This window comes from Glycine soja, chromosome 19 (genome assembly GCF_004193775.1).
Source record: "Glycine soja cultivar W05 chromosome 19, ASM419377v2, whole genome shotgun sequence".
Classification (NCBI taxonomy): domain Eukaryota; kingdom Viridiplantae; phylum Streptophyta; class Magnoliopsida; order Fabales; family Fabaceae; genus Glycine; species Glycine soja.
In genome coordinates, this window is record NC_041020.1 from 464,120 (window position 1) to 482,701 (window position 18,582).

Consider the following 18,582-nt stretch of genomic DNA (forward strand, 5'->3'; position numbering starts at 1 on the left):
CATCATCATCATCATCATCATCATCATCATCATCATCATCATCATCATCATGGCTGAGCATGAATAATAGTACAAGAGACATGTTATCCGGCTGTCTAAATGTGGTATTTTTTTTATGCAGGGTAATACACTATTTATCTGTTTTGTTTTTGAAGATTTAATTTGGCAATACTAGACACTTTGTTATAGGACTTATTGGTAATGTCTGCTTCTAAATGGACAGATGAGCAGAGCTTTGGAGTACATGGATGGAGGATCACTAGCAAATGCATAGAAGGATACCTGAACCTATTCTATCTTCCTTGTTTCAAAAGCTCCTACATGATGTAAGGAAAATAATCTGGTACCTTTTGGAAGAGTCTAAGCTATCTCTATGGAGTCTATTACTGATTTTTTGGTATTAGTGTTGGATTAGAGAATTCAGTGACAATGGTTAGTGTAATTCTATCGGTCTTAGTTTGTTGTCACTTGTTGCTTCCATAAAATTGTATGCAAACTTTATTCACTTTATTGTTTGGTCATTATTACAACCATGCTGTTAAGTTCATGTGTCATAAAAAATTGCTACTTTGCAGTGAGCTACATTTGTTGGAACTGTTACATACAGGTCTTGCTCTTCTTGAGTGTGGAACAGGAAAATTCCCCTATACAGCCAATGAAGGTTGTGTCAATCTTATGTTGCAAGCATGTGTACTAGTGGTTAATGATGTTTTTTGTTTCCTTTTGTTTGATTGAATGTGCATGTTGTCTGAGAAGAACATCCTTGTTGATCATTTTTTCTACATGTCTTTTTCTTATCACTTGTAGAAAAACTTATCTGAAATAATAGCATTAATTGCACAAAAGGAAACAAAGTATATCTAATTAATTTACCATTGCAATAATGCCATAAATGTTAGATAGACGAGATGATTCACATGATATGTTTTAAGGCATACAAATGCAATGTAGTCAATTTCTTTACAGATACTTATTATGAAACAGAGATATAGAAATATATCTGAACGCTACTACACACGAATGTAATTATACTTAGTTTTGTGACAGATCCTAGATTGTCCATCACCATAAAAAAAACAAGTTTTTTTCACCTGAATTCTGCTCCTTTGATGATGCTTGCCTAAAGCACAAATATTTTGGTTATCATGCATTTATTTCATTTGATGATTTTGACATTTGCATTCTTGCCTGGTGGAAAATAGATTGTTTTCTCTATAATGTGTTGGTTCCAACCACTAGATACAACTTATAATTACAAAGTCAATTTTGTCTTTAGACAATTTATTGTATATATACATGATGGCTTGAAGTTGATAATTCAGTGTTTTCGCATCCCTTTATCACAAAGTATGAGGATGCCAAGGTGGATTTAGCAGGATTTGTTCCTAGTGTTTTTGACCCTACAAAAAGAATGAAGAAGGATTTGCAGATGTAGGTGACTGCCAATATTTATCTCAATACTAGTTAGTCACCCGTGCATATTGCATTCGTATTTATGTATTATTTAAATAACTTATTATTTACTTAAAAATAACCCATAAAACATATGAGTGTGGAGTGCCGTTTTCCATAGGTTACTTAATGATAATGTTTATAATGTTCATTTGAGGCCTTAAGTCTGTATTATTTATTTTAGGCCCTCTTGCAAACTATGTTCAAAGGAAATGACAAGCTCTTTTTTCATCCTAAACATTCATTTGAGTTCACAATGAAGAAAATTAGAATTTCATTTGTTTGCTTTGCATGGATACACTGTTTTTGTTATGTGGGTCACTGTTTATGTCCAGATTTTAGAGATACAGAGAGTTTCCAATTAATACTTAATTAATATTGAAACAGTTTTTACTTTGCACTTTTCTTTCTCCGGATGTTGACAATACATTATTACTTGCTATTTGATGGTCCTGATGATTTGTGGCAATAGCGAAAGCTCAATTTTTAAGTGTGTACTGTGTTGTATGTTTTTATTTCTGCATCAAGAAAATTTGTTATTTGTAACAGTTTACTCTTTTTACTATGATTATAAAAAAAATACAATAGAAACAATATGCTTGAAAGTTACTTGTTGCTGTAAAGGAAACAATTTTTGTTCTTAATTTATGAAATTCCTTCCAAAGTCTTCTCTAGACCTCACTAACAATAACATTTATCCTTCTACATTTTGTAGTTTCTCTGGGGAAACAACATTGTGGTCCAAGTGATATCTTCACGTCTCTATCAAGTATTAGAACTACATTGGTTGGTGACTGGCCTCCTGAAAAGTTGGTGCATGTTTTTATTTAACTTTTAAAATACAATTATCATCATATTGGACTTATAATTCTTTTTCTAATATTTTCATTAGGTTTTTTTTAAGAAGTTTTTGCTTTTTTTCTTTTTCCCATTTGCACACTTGATCGACATTTATTTATTAAATAACGTTCATATTTCATCAACAAATTTACAACAACTTTTTGCACACTTTTTCTGTTACTTTTCTTTATCACATCCCTTATTTTCTTCTCTCTTATGTAGAAGTTATTATAAAATTTTGTTGTGTATCTAACATTTTATAGTAATGGAAGAAGAAACCAATATTTTTTAAAATAATTTTTTCAATCTAATAATAGGATCACATGATAATTTGATAATTAGGTCACTTTTTTTAATATAATTTAGACATTTGTAAATAAGTAATCAATTGAATTGTCTAATTATGTTTCAAACAATATATTTTGTTAAACTCAAGCGAACAAGTATCAACTAATTTTTAAGACAATTAATATCTACTTTGTACAAATTTTGGATTCAACTATTCCATTAATTTAATAGGATACATGAATTATTTTTAAACTTTCTAATACCTTTGATTCATTTATGAAATTTATTTTTGGTAAAATAAAATTAAAATTTTCATTTTATAAGAATTTAATATTTGATATCAATTAATGTTGTTTCAGCACAATAAAATATAATTACTAATTTTCTTTTTATTATACATTCATATGAGCACGTGTTTTTAATGTTCATCTTATATAATTTGGATATAAAATTTTATCAATCAAATTTAAGTTTAAATAATTTGTAAATTACTGGTCTAACCAATTCATTTTTTATTATATAAAAAATAAGTTTTTCATTAAAGTTAAAAAACAGTACTTCCTCTAGTTTCAAATTGTCTTATTAACAAACCAATTTCAATTAATTTTTTTTTTCAACTTATCCTTCGTTAGAATTTTATATCAAAAATAAATAAATAAATCATTAAAATTAACATCTCAATTAAATGAAAGATATTTTAAAAATACTAATATTAAATAAAATAAATTACACTCGTACCTCATGTTCTTTTCTCAAATTACACTTGATATTCCTTCTTTTTTTTTACATTACTTTTACCGATTATTAATATCGTTAACTAACGTCAATTGAAATATATAAACAGTGTTTTTCTCAAATTGCACTTGATACTCCTCTCTTTTTCACATTACTTTCACCCATTCTATTAATGTCGTTAATGAACATCAATTGAAATATGTGAACAGATCAAATTGTCCTAACATTTATGTTAAATACTCAATAACAAATTAACAATTGATCCTGTGAATAGACTTTTCTTAAGACAATAATAATTTTTCCTTTAATATTTGACACTTACTTCATTGTTGTTAACACTAGAAGAAGATGCAACTCTTGATTGAGACATTATATCAAACCCCTAGTCATAAAAAATAAATATTTCAAAGAAAGAAGTTAAAAACACAAATGCAAGAGAAAACACTAATATTTGAAACAAATGATCATATTCAATTAATAGACATTATTGGAAACACCTCCAATAAAAACGTAAAAATCAAACAACCCAACACGAACCAAAAAAATTGAACTAAAAGAAGAAGAAAGAAGGATGTTAACATATGCGTACTAACAAGGTGAGTTCACGTCCATCAAAAAGTTGGATTCACATCCAATTAGAGAAAAAAGAAAAAGTAGGAAAAGTGTTAAAATATTTTCAAGTTAAAAATGATGTCATGTCTTTTATGGAGTTAAGAGGAAGAAGATAAGGATATTTTAGACATAAATTTTCATTAAGAGTCATATGACCAGCCTGTGTCTACTTTCTGTTAAATTATTAAACTGTGTTTAGGAGGTAAAGCCTGAGTGTAATATGAGTTAAACAATTAAAGAATTTTTTATAGGTGCAAAAAAGGAGGAATGTCAGATGCAATTGAAAAAAACATGGGGTGCAATTTAAAAAAAAAAACATAATTTTGTCTATTAAATAAGATAAAATTAATTAAAATTTTCTTATATTTTATCCCAAGAAAAATGTGTACAAAACATGTGTAATATAACATCATAGGGAGTACAAAAGAAGCCACCCTGTAGGTTCAGAATTTTACTTTTCTTTCTCTAAAGTGATGAATAATATACAAAATATACACCCATATGCTAAATATGTATACGGAAAATATCTGATTGATTATTGATATACATAATTAGCATAAGGGTGTATACTTTGCATATTATTAATTACTTTTGTACTTCAATGTTAGCTGACAGATAGTATAATCATCAATATCACCTGACAGACAGCTAGTACTATTCATCACTTTTGTAACTACAAAGAAGCTATATTCAAACTGTCAAAAATTGTAACTAATGTCATAGTACAAAACAGGCTAGTAGTGTTTCACCAGTAGACTTGATTCCACTTGTGCTCTTGTAGATATGTAATGCAAAGAGTTTTATATATAATATTAAGAGTTGATAGTCGCTACAAAAAATGAGGGTGAAAAATTCACAGATGAGTTTTTATATGAAAAATTATATTCAACACTAATTCTTGAATTTTTCGCCCTCAAATTTATAAGAATACCAAACTGACTCTTTTAAGTATTATTATTTTTCACATTGGTTGCAGTAAAACAAAAGACAAGCTAATGATAAAACCATGTGATCTTGTAAGCAGACTACTCAATTTTTTTTCAAATGTAACAACTACGTATCAATATCTGTAACACTATATGATTACTTGATTAGTAAAACGTCTCATCAATGTTTCACCTCTTGTGATGAGCATGATGTCAAGTGTTTGAGATAAAAAGCAACAATAGACTGCATCATGGTGATCTGGCAAGATTTGTCCCAGCTTCTCACAAACATATACCATCAAGATGAGAGATACTGTAACTTGTGACAAGCTGATTGTCGATTTTTTTAGAACTATACAACCTCTAAGCTTGAAGAACCTGACAGTGAACTATGTGGCTTTTGAGTCGATTTCTCCCAGCAAGGCTAGACCATAGATTTGTGACCAAGGTCTTGAACTGTCCTTTCCCAGCAATGGTTTCCCATAACTGTTCAGCGGATGATCCTTTCAAATCTTCAAGTTTTGAAACATCAACCAGAGAAATGCTCATATTATTACGGATGATACAGAGTTTCCCATTCAGGGGGACAAGAGCAGCAGCCTCTAAAGCCCGTGAGCTCCCCAAATGCATTTTACTGTCAATATGCTTGCTCCATGAATCAGCAACCTCATCATAAACCCGAATCTTGCAGCCGTCCTTGCAGTCTAAGGCATAGAGCTTTTCATTTAGGGTACAGCTAGGGTTCCTCCAGCCAGAAACCATTCCATCATAAATAGTGTACCAGCTATCGTTCTCTGGCTGATAGACCTCACTCAGAACCTGCCGATGAGAACCGAGTCCCTTCATGAACCACTTACCATCATAGACAACTCCTATGAAAGGCACCATTGCAGTGCTCATATCTGAAATAAATGACCATCTATTCTTGTTGGGATCATACACTTCAGCTGATCGCAAGGACCGGTGCACACCCTCATTCTCCCCACCAGCCACATACAGACAATTGTTTATGACACAGGAGCCAAAGAAGTGCCGCCTACGAAGCATATCTGGGGCACGGTGCCATTTATTTGTCCTAGCACTATAAAATATGACGCGTCTCATGGATCCCTTTAGTGGGTCCTTCCCTCCAAACAGGTAAAGGTGACAGCCATTGAGAACAGCACAGCCAAAACCAAGAGCTCCAGAATATTCCTTAGGAACAGGTGGCAGGGGCTGCCATAGTTGGTACACAGGATCAAAGGCATGCCATGATATTTTCCCGTCTCGGTCCCTCTTAATGACATATATCCACTCTTCTGCAATTCCAAGACTCTTGCGGAGAAAGTAAAAGAAGTTACCAACCAAAAGACGATACCATCTTTTGCAGACAAGCCGAAGTTTACGGTGCTCAACTCGTGGGACTCGGATTAGGCAAGCAATAGCCAGATCATCAGGGAGTCCTGGAAGTAGAGGGGATTGACTACGGCTTCTGTCACCACGTGCTGGCTTGTTTCTAGTTGGGTGAATGGATGGTTTAATGTCAGGCCGAAGACAGAGCTTTGTTCCAGGGACATATTTCTTTGCTCCTGCAACAGTTTTTAGGCCTGTATCTACTCTGCATAAACACGCAGTCGTATCAACCTGCACAAACACATTTGAATAAAAAAAAAATTGTTTATCTACTCTTTAATTAAAATGAAAGCACATCCCTTTTTTCTGTAAACTGTGAAGTTATGATCCATGGAATCAAACATGAGACATTGATGTCCCTCAGCATATAATGCAGATAATACTTGAGATGCAAAAGATAGAGAACCTCATTTACTAATAAATTAAACATTAATTAGTGAGAGCAATCTTTCGGTTTCAGATAAAGTCATATATACACATAAGCTAATCACCAATTTATAAATCATGAAAAAATAATCTACAACAAGCTTTATGACATTTTGAATAATATTGAACTGCATAAGTTGGCACTCACAATATGATAAGGCATTTGAAGGTCTTACGTAATGAGACCTAGGAAATGCATCATGGTACACAGACCTCAAACCTCAGAACCGATTGGTCCATGTTAGAAGACAATTAATCCACTAGTTTTGTGTCCACCGATCCCCAAAATTCAGGATGAACAACATGCTTAACTTTTTAGGATAAAAGCACAAATGATCTCACATTACTGAGAATTTGGCAGTTAGATTATTCAAAATACTATCCTTATCTAAACACCTGGATTAGAAAATTTAACTGTAAGCATTTCTCATCTATTATGCCCCCAAAGCCAGTAACAACATTTCAGTGATTCAAAGAAAATGACACAGAAATTTCGTAGAGGTTAAAATGCATCATATATCATAGAAGGGTAACAAAAGATATGTTCAGTGAGTAATGGCATGCAGTATAGAATAAAATCAGAGCTCCTTAAAACCACCAGAATCTTCCAAGCATCAATTCTTAAAGTCTTCCCTTCATTAATCCCCACAATACCTTAAAAAGAGGTCTTGCAGCTCCTTTTTAGACAAACATTTTCTAAGCTCCTTCGAAACAACAACATTTTTTTTTAACGCCAAATGTTAGTTGTTAGTATTGTTAGTTTTTGTTAGGAGGAGGGATTTGAACCCGCCTCTCCCCCCTTCCCTTCTCCCTTCACCACTAGACCAATCGAAACAACAACATTAGGGCGACGCAAAAAATCAACAATTAGAACATCAAGAGCTACACAAAAAAGGGAACTCAAACTAAACTAGCATTGGATTTCCACTTGACCTCATAAACTAAACATGAAATGGCATATAAACTAGTAAAAGGAAAAAAAGTGCAGAATAAGCTAATTACCAAAGGAGGTTGAATAACTCTGTCCATCTTTCTTTCAGGGCTTTAAAAAAATGAAGTTTTTATCTCTCAAACGCCATACCCAACACGAAATTCAAGCGAATCCAGTCCCACGAGCCTCTTTTTCTTCTTCCTCTTTGAAAGATTGAAACTTGAGAAGGAAATTAATCACAAAGCATGATGAAGGAGAAGACCCATGTGAGAATATGAGAAGCTCCAAAAACCTAAAACTAAATGCTAGACAGCGAAACTGGGGGCAAAGGGAGAAGCACTGAAAGAGGTAAAGAGAAACCCTTTTGAAGTTGGAGTTATAAGATTGATTGGGTGATAAAATGAAAAGAAAGAAAGGAAAAATTCGCAGATTCGATTTCCTCGCTGATAAAAAAAACTAACAATCTTTCTCCTTTCTTTCTTTGGTTCTTCTCAGTGGAGTTTTGGGCCCATCACCTCAAAACTCAACTCAACGGCACAACCTACCAAGCATAAGACTAAGACTATAACACAGTGTCTTCGTCTTCAACAATAGTACAATGATCCTCTACACCAACTGCAGGTGCAGTTTCAAAACATTTCAACCGTTAGATTACATCAATGATCGAGATTCTGCCACGTGTTTTGCTTCTCTCTCCCCGTCATTTGTTGCAGATCGCCGAGGAGGATGGCAAAATGTCACCGTCGCCGCCGGTCACCTCCACTTCACTTCACATCCGCATATGCTGTGTAAAAAGAAAAAAGAATAAGAGTAAATAGTTAAATTTGTCGGATAAATTGATTTTTGAAAAATCAAAAAGTTTAAATTTAATATAAAAATAAACAACTTAATTTGATAGATAAATTAATTTTAAAATTTTGTAATTTAATATTAAATTAATTCTTAAATATTATAATAATTTTACTGATAAAATGATTACATTAATTTTCGGAGGGATTTTTAATTATTTATCTATAGAAAAAAGAATAAGGTAAACATGACAGGTGGCAAGATCAAGGCCACTGATATGATCCAATGGTTCATCTTTATTTGACCAGACACTGTGAAATGGAGAGGATCCGCATCTGAAAAGAGAGGAGCATTTGACAACTAGGGTTGGAAGATAACTATTGTTTTGTTTGTTTGGAGACTAGAAGGAGGGTTTTGGTTTGGGAATTGGAAAGTCAAAACTTCAAAATTACATACTATAATAATACCATGCAAATACTGTCATGTGAGAATTGGATTTCAAAATTACATACTATAATAATACCATGCAAATACTGTCATGTGAGAATTGGATTTGGTGCAGTCACGTAATCACACACTTATAAATAAATAATTTATATTTTTAGATGTATTTAAAGTCTGATTTATGAGTTGAAATATAAGCTAGTTAAATCTTATCAGGCGATCATCATTAACACTGAGTGAATATGTCAAAATTCCGGAACATTGCTGAGTTGAACATTTGCAAAATGCAAACACAACAAATAAAGGGTGAAATTATAGTGACAGACAAAGATTCACAACAAAATAACATGGGTCCACCTCTGCAGAAAAAAAGAAAAACACTCCACCAACTATATATTTAATAATGTAATGCAAGATGTGTTGCAGGGGGTATGTTTCATTGTTTTGTTTGTTTGACCCACTATACACTGCATCTACATCATCACACACACACATCATGGTAACTATTCCCACTCCACCAAAGGGTAATTTGGTAGTGGTGGGTGTTCTATCATCCTTTGCATATGATTAGAAATGGGCCATGCTTATGCTGAGTTACTAACTAGTACTTACTTTTGTTCCTCCTTTTTTTTTTTTTTCTTCCTGCACTCAAAATTATTCTGATTCTGATTGGATTATCATAACTAGCCTACCTACACACGCTTTTGCCGTTTGATTTCCTTTTTATAGGTGTATAATTAGAATATCTGTGTGTTATTACTGCCTCATCTTCCATATAAGATCTAATTTTAGTAAGATCGGGAGCAAAATGATTGATGTCTACGGTGGAGATCTGTTATTCGATAAGAAGAACCAAGATTTGCATGGAGATCCAAAAAATATATTTTAATATCTCTTTTCATAAAACTAAAAAAAATGGTTAATTAATTTTAATTATTTTAAAATAAAATATAAATAAATATTAAAAAGTGGGCTCATTATGAGACCTAAAAAAATAATTTAAAATCATAAAATTTAATCTTCTATTAGAACAAAAAATTAAAAAAATATTCAAAGTTATATAACACTACCAGATCCAACAAAAAATTAACTAGGATTATAAAACTTGATCTTTTATTACACATGTTTTTAGTTTAATTGCATTTGAGTCACTCAAGTGTCTTTATTTATTGGTAAATATTGTTAATTTTTTGTTAAGCTTACATTTTAGTTTCAGCAATAATATTTGTTTTTAATGTATTTATACATAATGTAAAGCTTAGTGTGATATTGTTATTTTTTTATGTGCAAAAGTTTATTGCCATTTATAAATATGATGTAATGTGATTGATAGATAATGTTATTTATGAATTTGATCATTCGTCTTTATGTTTAAGAAAATATGTATTAAAAGAAGTTAGTACCTCAAATGAATCTCACATTGAGAGATTAATTTTTAATTTTCAATGTCTTTCTCCAAAATCAAATCATAATTCTCTGTCATCTGTCACTACCATGGTAGACCACTATTCTACCATCAAAAATTGATAGAATAGAAATTTGAATAATATATCGCCGATACAAAAATCATGCAATCGAACTAGTTATTATAAATCATCAAAATAAGTATGTGTTGACCTATTATCTAATAAATGCATATAAATTGAATGTCACATCAATCTATGCATAGAACTGATAGAAGATTGCTAGGTCAATAACAAGTTGATATGAATTAACATCACATTAACACCAAAGTAACTAAGTAATATATTTTTATAAGGAAGATTAAAATACATAAATTTAAAGGATGAAAAATCCAATAAAATGTAGAATGAATCACTGTATTATTCAAAGAGTCATTGTTTTGTTGTTTCTAAAATTGATTGATTACGGTAGAAGATTTAATTATAAATTTTATCATCAAATTATTATTATTTTATAAATTTTATTATTTAAATTTTATTTTCATAAATTTTATTATCTAATTTTTATAATTTTATAAATTTTACTATTCAAGATTTATTTTACAAATTTTATCATCTAATTTTCAAAATTTCATAAATTTTATCATTTAATTTTTATGTATTTTATCATTACATTGATAACAAAATATATTGTTTTGTTTTATTTTAAATTTTTTGTGAGTAAAATATGTAAAAATTAACAAACTTAAATGATAAAATTTTTGAAAATAAAACTTAAATTATAAAATTTGTAAAATAATAAAAAAAATGGATTGATAAAAATTACAACTAAATCTTATTGTAATTTATTGTGTTATTGATGTGATGTATTATCAACTTTATTGGTTATTAAATGTTGCCTCCGCTTTTTTTTTAGTTTTATCATCACACTCTCAATGTTGCCCCTGCGATATAAATAATGTAATTGTAGATGAAGTTACTTGCTGAATAACTCTCTCATGCTTATTCAATACTCAATAGTAATAAACGCGAAGAAGAAAAAAGTGCACTAAAAAAATAATTAGAATTCCTATTTGTGCTTTCTTTTTGCTTGCTAGTTTTTTTTTTCCCATAAATCTGGCATTACTTCAACTATATATATGTCCTAATTCTTTACTCCAAAGTCCTGACTAATGGCATGAGTGCAGTATAGTGCTATCTTATTTGCAAAGATACGTTTTCTCGAACGAGTGAGGCATACTTTTCCACTGACTGGGATTTCATTCCTCAATGACACCAAACACCTTTTCAGCTGGACACATGTTAGAGTTTTTTTTTTTTTCTTTACCCTTTCAATTTATCAAAAGAAAAAAATCTGTCACAAATTCGAAATTTAATTAAAAGATAAATAAAGTCTAATTAATTAAGTATTAATTTTGTTAAGGATTAAACTCACATGATATTCAAACGATTCAAGTTTAATTTAACACATTAACCGTTCACTCACTTTATATTTCTTTTTTTTATCGACAATTGCACTTGATTTGTTAAAATTCTTATAGCCTTTAGCTACTTAGGAGTATATACATAGTTTATGTTTAATCTCCATGACCATTAAGCAGACAATGTCCTTTTTATATTCCCATTTGAAGCAATAATTCCAATTACATGACTTAACTAAAATGGCCCCACTAAACTTTTCACACAGTCTTCAAAAGTTTAAGACAGATCGGCCAATGGAATAATATATGTGGTATTTGATTTGATTAATTAAACCCCACTTTCGGTAACAATTTCTTCAATCATCATGGTGTTGTGTGAGTAATTAATTAATTATTAAAATCGCAATTAATTGATCTCTACCTGAACTCCTTGACCGCTACCCCTTGGCTTTACAAGTGAATGATGAAACAAAATACTATCACATAGTACTAGCTAGATTTTGCTTAGCTTGGTTAATTGAAAATTATGACCTTTTTGCATTCAACAATGGCGGGTCCAATCTAGAAAAAACTTAACCACTAATTGTCCGTTCCATATGAACCTACTCGTGGTGTTAGAAAACCTAACAACACGGTCAACGCAATGCCATGTGCATATATCCTTCAAAATTAAAGTTGCATAATTCAACCCATATCGTTTTCAAGAAAGTTAATATCTATATTGTCCTTCTCAAAATATATATATATATATGTATATAGATTTGTCACAAAACCAAGTAGGGTGCAAAGTTGGTAAATGGACTTAATGCTTAATAGTCACCATCACATTTAGCTATTGCTCTCATCCCATTTCGCAAAAAGCAAAGTTCTTTTTCGGTGCCTCCCTACCTAGCGTAAACAGTAGGTTACAATTTTTTTTTAAAAAAAATGACTTTGAGAATTATTCAATGTAGTGTATACCAATAATGGTATGCAGAAATGTGTTGAGAACTATGGATAAATGAGAACCTATGAAACACCGACACGACACCGACACGAACACGTGAATACATGTAATGTCCAAAATATAGAACATAATACGGGTGTCGTGTCGGTGTCGGACACTGACACGGACGCGTATCGGACACCGGACACAACAAGGGGCTGGAGTGTCCGTGCTTCATAGATGAGAACTATTAATGAAGCCACTTTTCCTTTTTGAAGAAGGAGATATATTGATGTGGAGAGATGTCATTCTCAAACTTGGGGACAAGACATGGTTGAGGTCCTTGTGTTGTGGAAGGTGTATAGTCCATGGTCATTTCTGTGTGGCTCAACCTGAACCATTAAATTCCCATGCCCCCCTGAAGATCAAAAGCAAGTGTACTTTTTTACAAGCAGAGCTTTGCAACAAGGTGCAGAGTTAAGATATCCAACAAGATTGTGGTAAGAACCGATCCATAAACCTGAGTTGGCAGCAAGAATGATGGTATGAGCTATTGAATTATCAGAATATGATATTCAGTATGAGCCGAGGAAGGCAATGAAAGCTCAGGCACTGGCCCATGAGTTAAAGTGAGTTGGATTAAGTTTAATTTATTTATTAATTTTAAAAAGAGTTTAATGATATAAAATAATTTTTATATTCTTATCTAATCACAAAGTATTGTTGATATCAACCTAAAGTATTATCATATAAGTCAACAAATTTTTCATATATAATGAATTATGATTTCGACAAGGTGTAAAATTATTTTATATTGTGAGTGTATATGAACATCTTTAATAGAGGTTTTTGAGTTCAAGAAATCATATCCATCAAATTTACTATTATTTTTGCTCAAAAGTTCTTCATGGTAGAGATTGGATTCTAGGAGAAGAACTCCATTTTAAAATGAATTCTTTCATGCACTAACCTCACCCCTCCCATTTGGGTCTGTCGTGTTGTTCCTCCTCTCCATACCATTCAGCCGCTAATGTGAATGGTCCAGTGCATACCAATGACAGTCCTGAAATATTTGTCTCTGTTTGGTTTCTTGCTTGTGTTCATTTCCTTCACGCGAGAAAATTTTAAGTTGTTAGAAATATCCACAATACGACGAGGTTAGGTTTCTTAGTGGAGTTATTCTCCTTCCACTTACAAAACTCAAATCCAAAACCAATATTGTTTGAAGGAAAATCAAGTATCTACGTACCATTCCAAACACTCATTGGACTCAAGCTTTTGTTCTATTCTTTATTTACATATGAGAAATGGTAAAAACAAACTCTTTAACATATTATCTCTTGTTAATTAAAATTTATTAAAAATAACAAAATTTGCCAAATCTCACATCATATTTAACGACTCTCTCTTCCAATTTGATAATTTTCAATAAAATTTAACCAATTGGATATGATATGTTTGAATATGTGCTAAAGAGTGTGTTCCACAGATGGAATAATAACTCATACACTTTATTTAACCAACTAAGTTAATTGGTTTTATTTAACAAAACCAATAACAGTCCTCATAAGATCAATACTTTTACTATCGATGCTAAAGATTGAGCTTGAGTAAGATGATTCACAACATCAGGGCAACACTTCAAACTGTGAGGTGCGCGACAATGTGAAAACTGGGTGAAAAGGATGGATATTCTAAAACCTCCATAAAATATTGACATTTCAACCCAAATGCTTTTTTACCCACGAATTACTATAAAAAAAAAAAAACCCACATATAGTGTTCCTAAAAAAATGCATCCAATTCACAGTAAAAACATTATCCGTCATCTGCATTATTCACATCAAAAGTTTGTACTTTCCTAATTTCGCTGGTCCATACTCAGGGAATTTTAACGTTTTAAATAACAGTAGTGGTGTGTAAGAATGGAACAGCCAGTGGCCAAAGGACTAACAGAGCTTCTGGATAAGCTCTTCTCTTACAAGCTCTACTAGAGAACTTATCCAAAAAGAACCTAAGAATCAATTATCAAATTGTCATGACCCCCCACCAATTAAAGTTTTCCTGACATTCGAGGGTCCCATGATTCCAACCAATATGTGTCACAGGCCAAAAAATTAAGCACCCATCAAACCATTGTTTAGCTTTTCCAACTTCTGTTCCTCCTTCCCCCTGCAAAAATAACGCCTAGACCACTGCAGGCTCTCGGAGCTTTCTCTCAATAGTATGTGCCACAGCATCAATAAATTCCTCCGCATTCAAGTAAAATTCCCTTGATACCCTACACATAATGCATGCTCAAGTGTCAAACAATATGATGCCACAAACCAGTTTAACTTGTAGACACTATAAATATAAACACGCAAATCAAATTCATGTGTTAATCAAATAATAAATAAAGAGGTTTTAACAAACAAACATGGCTTATTTGAATGTCAAAGATCCAAATATTTCATTAAATAATAAATTCTTAAGAGGGACAATAATAAGGAAGTTAGCTACAAATTGTAAAACAAAAATTTTGAAGATATCTGCAATAATAAATTATTCAAATGAGTAAGCAGAGGGAAGAAAGATCCAATTACTTGGGTCCATGAATCAGAATTGCAAGATCTTTAGTCATCTTTCCTGACTCCACTGTCTCAACACATGCAGCCTCCAACTTTTGAGTAAACTCCCGTAATTTTTCATTATTATCCAGCTTGGCTCTAGTAAATAATAACAATCATGTCAATAACAGATTCAGAGAAAAAGGAGAATGAAGAAGGGTGAACATAAGGAAAAAAAAGAAGAGTAAATCAGTTTATACAAGAACATCACTGCATGCCCTCTTGCAGATAATTCAAAATGAGTCCATTGACAAAAATTAAACAGCTAAGTAAATCTTAAATGGAGAGTATCAAGAGAAACATGTTTTGTTTGTTTTCTGATGGAAGTTAGCTTGTTGGACCTATGGACCACAGTTCCGAAATGCATTGGGCTCTTTGCCTTAAAACCAGTAAATGATAAGAGATACCTTCCCATCTAAAGCTCCTCCGAAAGCCCTATCCTTTGCTTGGAGACTCCTGTGGGATAGACTTCCGACTAAGGAAAACTTATCTAGACGGCAAGTCGCGCTTGATAGTGACCTCTGCACCTTTTGCCAAAGCCAAGTGGAATCTGCCTCTCATCTTTTCTTCTCTTGCAAAAAGATTATGCCACTGTGGTGGGAATTTATCTCTTGGGTCAAGGAAGCTAGAGTCATGCATTGTAGGCCTGTGGACCACTTCACTCAGCACATCTCTTTGGCTGCTTCGCAAGCTATTAATAGAAAGTGGAAGGTTTGGTGGGTAGCAGCCACAGTTTCTATTTGGAACTACAGGAACGCTATGATTTTTAAAAATCAACAGTTTGATATTTCTAAGTTGGTGGATGATGTAATTTTTCTCACCTGGTCTTGGTTGAGGGGGTGGGAAAAGGACTTTGCCATTCCGTTTCATAATGGTCATCATCTATGTCCTTTGCCTTCTCCTAGCATGGGAAGGATGGGTGGTTTTTGTAAGGTCTCTAGTTGGGGAAGCTTGTGTAGATTTTACTCTCTAACCTCAGCCTATGGCTTTCTATATGTATCTTTGTAGTACCCCTGGTACTATCCTTATATAATATATGATACTTTTGGCCGTTCAAAAAAAAAAAAAGTAGGAAACTCATGAGCAAAAGGACGTGCACAGGTGAGTTCAGGAAAAAAGGAGAGTGAAACTGATGTCCCCCTTCCCCAGTAGAATGGTGCCTCCATAAAGGAGGGATTCAATCCCATCTCCTTGGCAAATTGCACTGTTTTCACTAGATAACAGGTTCAATCCTCATCCCAGACTTTCTAGAATCAGCATATATCGGTTATAAGAACTCCCAGTGGTCCTTGTCTATAAAAATCCATTGAAAGCAGGGCTTTGGAAATTAACATACCAAATACCAACTTAAGCTTCCCTGATCCTGTAATTATTGCATCAGTGGCACGATACTGGTCACCAAAAGCATGCCTACCAATACAAATGGGTTTTTTCCATCCTGTAACTAAAGAATAAGTTCTGAATGGTACTTCTTCACCTCTATTAAGGATCAAACAAGAGTTAAGGCATTACCGGAAACAATTCTCTGTATGTTGTGGCATATTATGGGTTCACGGAAAACAGTACCTACAAAGAAAGGAAAAATATCACAAAAAAATATTTTGAAAAAGTTTTAGAATAGAAGTAACATTTTCAACAAACAAAGAACCAGCACTTAATTAAATTGGGTTCAGAACATTTGTTAATAAGTAACTTTGAATACGATACCATTTAAAATATTCCTAATTGTGCCATTGGGGCTTCTCCACATGGACTTCAGTCCAAATTCTTTAACTCAGGTCTCATCTGAAAATTTAGAAGGATTAAGATAACATCAAATGATAAATAAATCAAGATTATGCACTAGTGCCCCCTTGCTGTGCACTAGGTAATATGAACAAACCAGTAAATTTAATCTAGCAAAACTTCTGAGTATGGAACAAAGTAGTCTATTAATTCATGAATCATGATACAAAATATTTGGTCTATTTAAAGCTGAATGCAACTAACCAGGTGTTATTGTTGCACATTTCACTGCAACATTGTACCTGCAGCAAACAGCAGCTTCAATTAACGAATGGGAAGGGATTCAAAACTTCGTTTATAAAATAGTGTTATTAGAATCAAGAGAGAGAATGACAGTTAAAAGCAGCATAAGAAAGCCAAAAAAATCAGGTAGAAAAATACATCAGGTGAAAAGAAAAAAGGCAGCGAGTCAGTGCAATCCCTATACATGTCTGTAGCTAATGGCAAGTCCCTTGAAACATACACTGGCAGAGCACCATAGAGAGGCCAAAAATATAATCCCATGCCAATGTATGTTAAAAGAAGAGAAACCCCCTTAAATATGCAAGTGCTCCACTCCAACAAATGTAGCAAAGGATTCGTGTGCAGAACAATGTCATTGCCACAAGATATTTACCTACTTTTTGGTAAATGGTAAAACAAAACCTTTAAACCTAATGGAAAAAAAACTGTCAAAGTAGGAAGACAAGAACAAAACTTATCGGGGACCCTAAAAAAAATGGTATTAAAACATACTCAGCTCAGACTTCAAGCATCCAGATGGAAAATCAAATAAGGCAAACACAAACAGCTTCCCCTTATCAACTCTCTCCCAGCCAGTGGTTGTTTTAGGTCTAAAGCAGTTTTTCTGAAGCTAAATAAGTACCATTAGTGGATTTCAAATCCTCACTATGTTCAGAAACTTCATAGACTTGTCTAATCTCTCTTTGTACCTCCCTTTTAAGAGACCTAACTCTGTCATAACATCTACTCTCAGCAACAACAAGAATCAAGTATAAATAGTTAAAGTGCTATGCTTGCCTTTTGTTTTTCTCACTTCCATTGATTTAAATAAAAAAACTCAAGAGTGGCTTCAGCACTTTCCACAGTAACCCTGTCATCAGTAGCATCACGATTTTGAAGCCCCAAATCAAAATACTATATGTTCAAATCCAGGTAAGGAAATATAAGCTGCAGGGACACAAAACCAGTTGTTCATATTAAAAGCAGATCCAAAACCACCAAAATAAGTATAAGAGTAACACCCTAAAATTACTGAACAATATCAGTCACTTTAGTCCATATTTTTGTAAAATAACCATCATTTGCTAACATCACGAAAAAGAATAATTTCACAGACTAAATTAACCAGTAGTTAAAATTCCAAGAACTAACTAAATAATGGATAAAACTTGGGTGCAAAATTCCTAAGCTAATCTTTGAAGCAAACCTTTATTACGAAGAGTGCATTTGGACAGAGAATTTTAACTGAGGAAAGTAATTTATAAGAGAATTTGAATTTATGTAATCTAGAATTTATTGTTTAAATGTTTTTTTTTAAATTTAAAATTTTGGAATTTTGAAACAGAATTTTAAATAACTAAAAATCTGAAATTTTAATTTCC

The 18,582-nt window shown here is 32.5% G+C and overlaps 1 protein-coding gene and 1 long non-coding RNA gene across 4 annotated transcripts; both read right to left on the reverse strand.

The window, feature by feature from the left end:
• Positions 1-4,863: 4,863 nt before the first annotated feature.
• Positions 4,864-8,213, reverse strand: LOC114400430 (F-box/kelch-repeat protein At1g55270-like). The gene is made up of 2 exons (XM_028362871.1): positions 7,674-8,213; positions 4,864-6,476 (listed from the first exon to the last, which is right to left on the reverse strand). The coding sequence occupies exons 1-2, from the start codon at positions 7,698-7,700 to the stop codon at positions 5,217-5,219; spliced, it is 1,287 nt and encodes a 428-aa protein (XP_028218672.1). The 5' UTR covers positions 7,701-8,213; the 3' UTR covers positions 4,864-5,216.
• Positions 8,214-14,387: 6,174 nt separating this feature from the next.
• LOC114399259 lies at positions 14,388-17,992 on the reverse strand. 3 transcript variants are annotated; one of them, XR_003663695.1, is made up of 7 exons: positions 17,714-17,988; positions 17,183-17,220; positions 16,901-16,978; positions 16,706-16,759; positions 15,601-16,631; positions 15,170-15,292; positions 14,388-14,865 (listed from the first exon to the last, which is right to left on the reverse strand). It is a non-coding gene; the product is annotated as an uncharacterized LOC114399259 (long non-coding RNA). The 3 variants fall into 3 exon arrangements; XR_003663696.1 differs by having other exon boundaries at positions 15,394-16,759; positions 17,714-17,992; XR_003663694.1 differs by having other exon boundaries at positions 15,601-16,759; positions 17,714-17,989.
• Between the last annotated feature and the right edge of the window lie 590 nt (positions 17,993-18,582).

Bases quoted from the DNA above. Each gene is read 5' to 3' on its own strand.
- LOC114400430 (XM_028362871.1), bottom strand. From the start codon at position 7,700: ATGGACAGAGTTATTCAACCTCCTTTG. The intron at 6,477-7,673 runs GTAATTAGCTTA...GTGTTTGTGCAG, and splicing joins GAGTTATTCAACCTCCTTTG to GTTGATACGACTGCGTGTTT.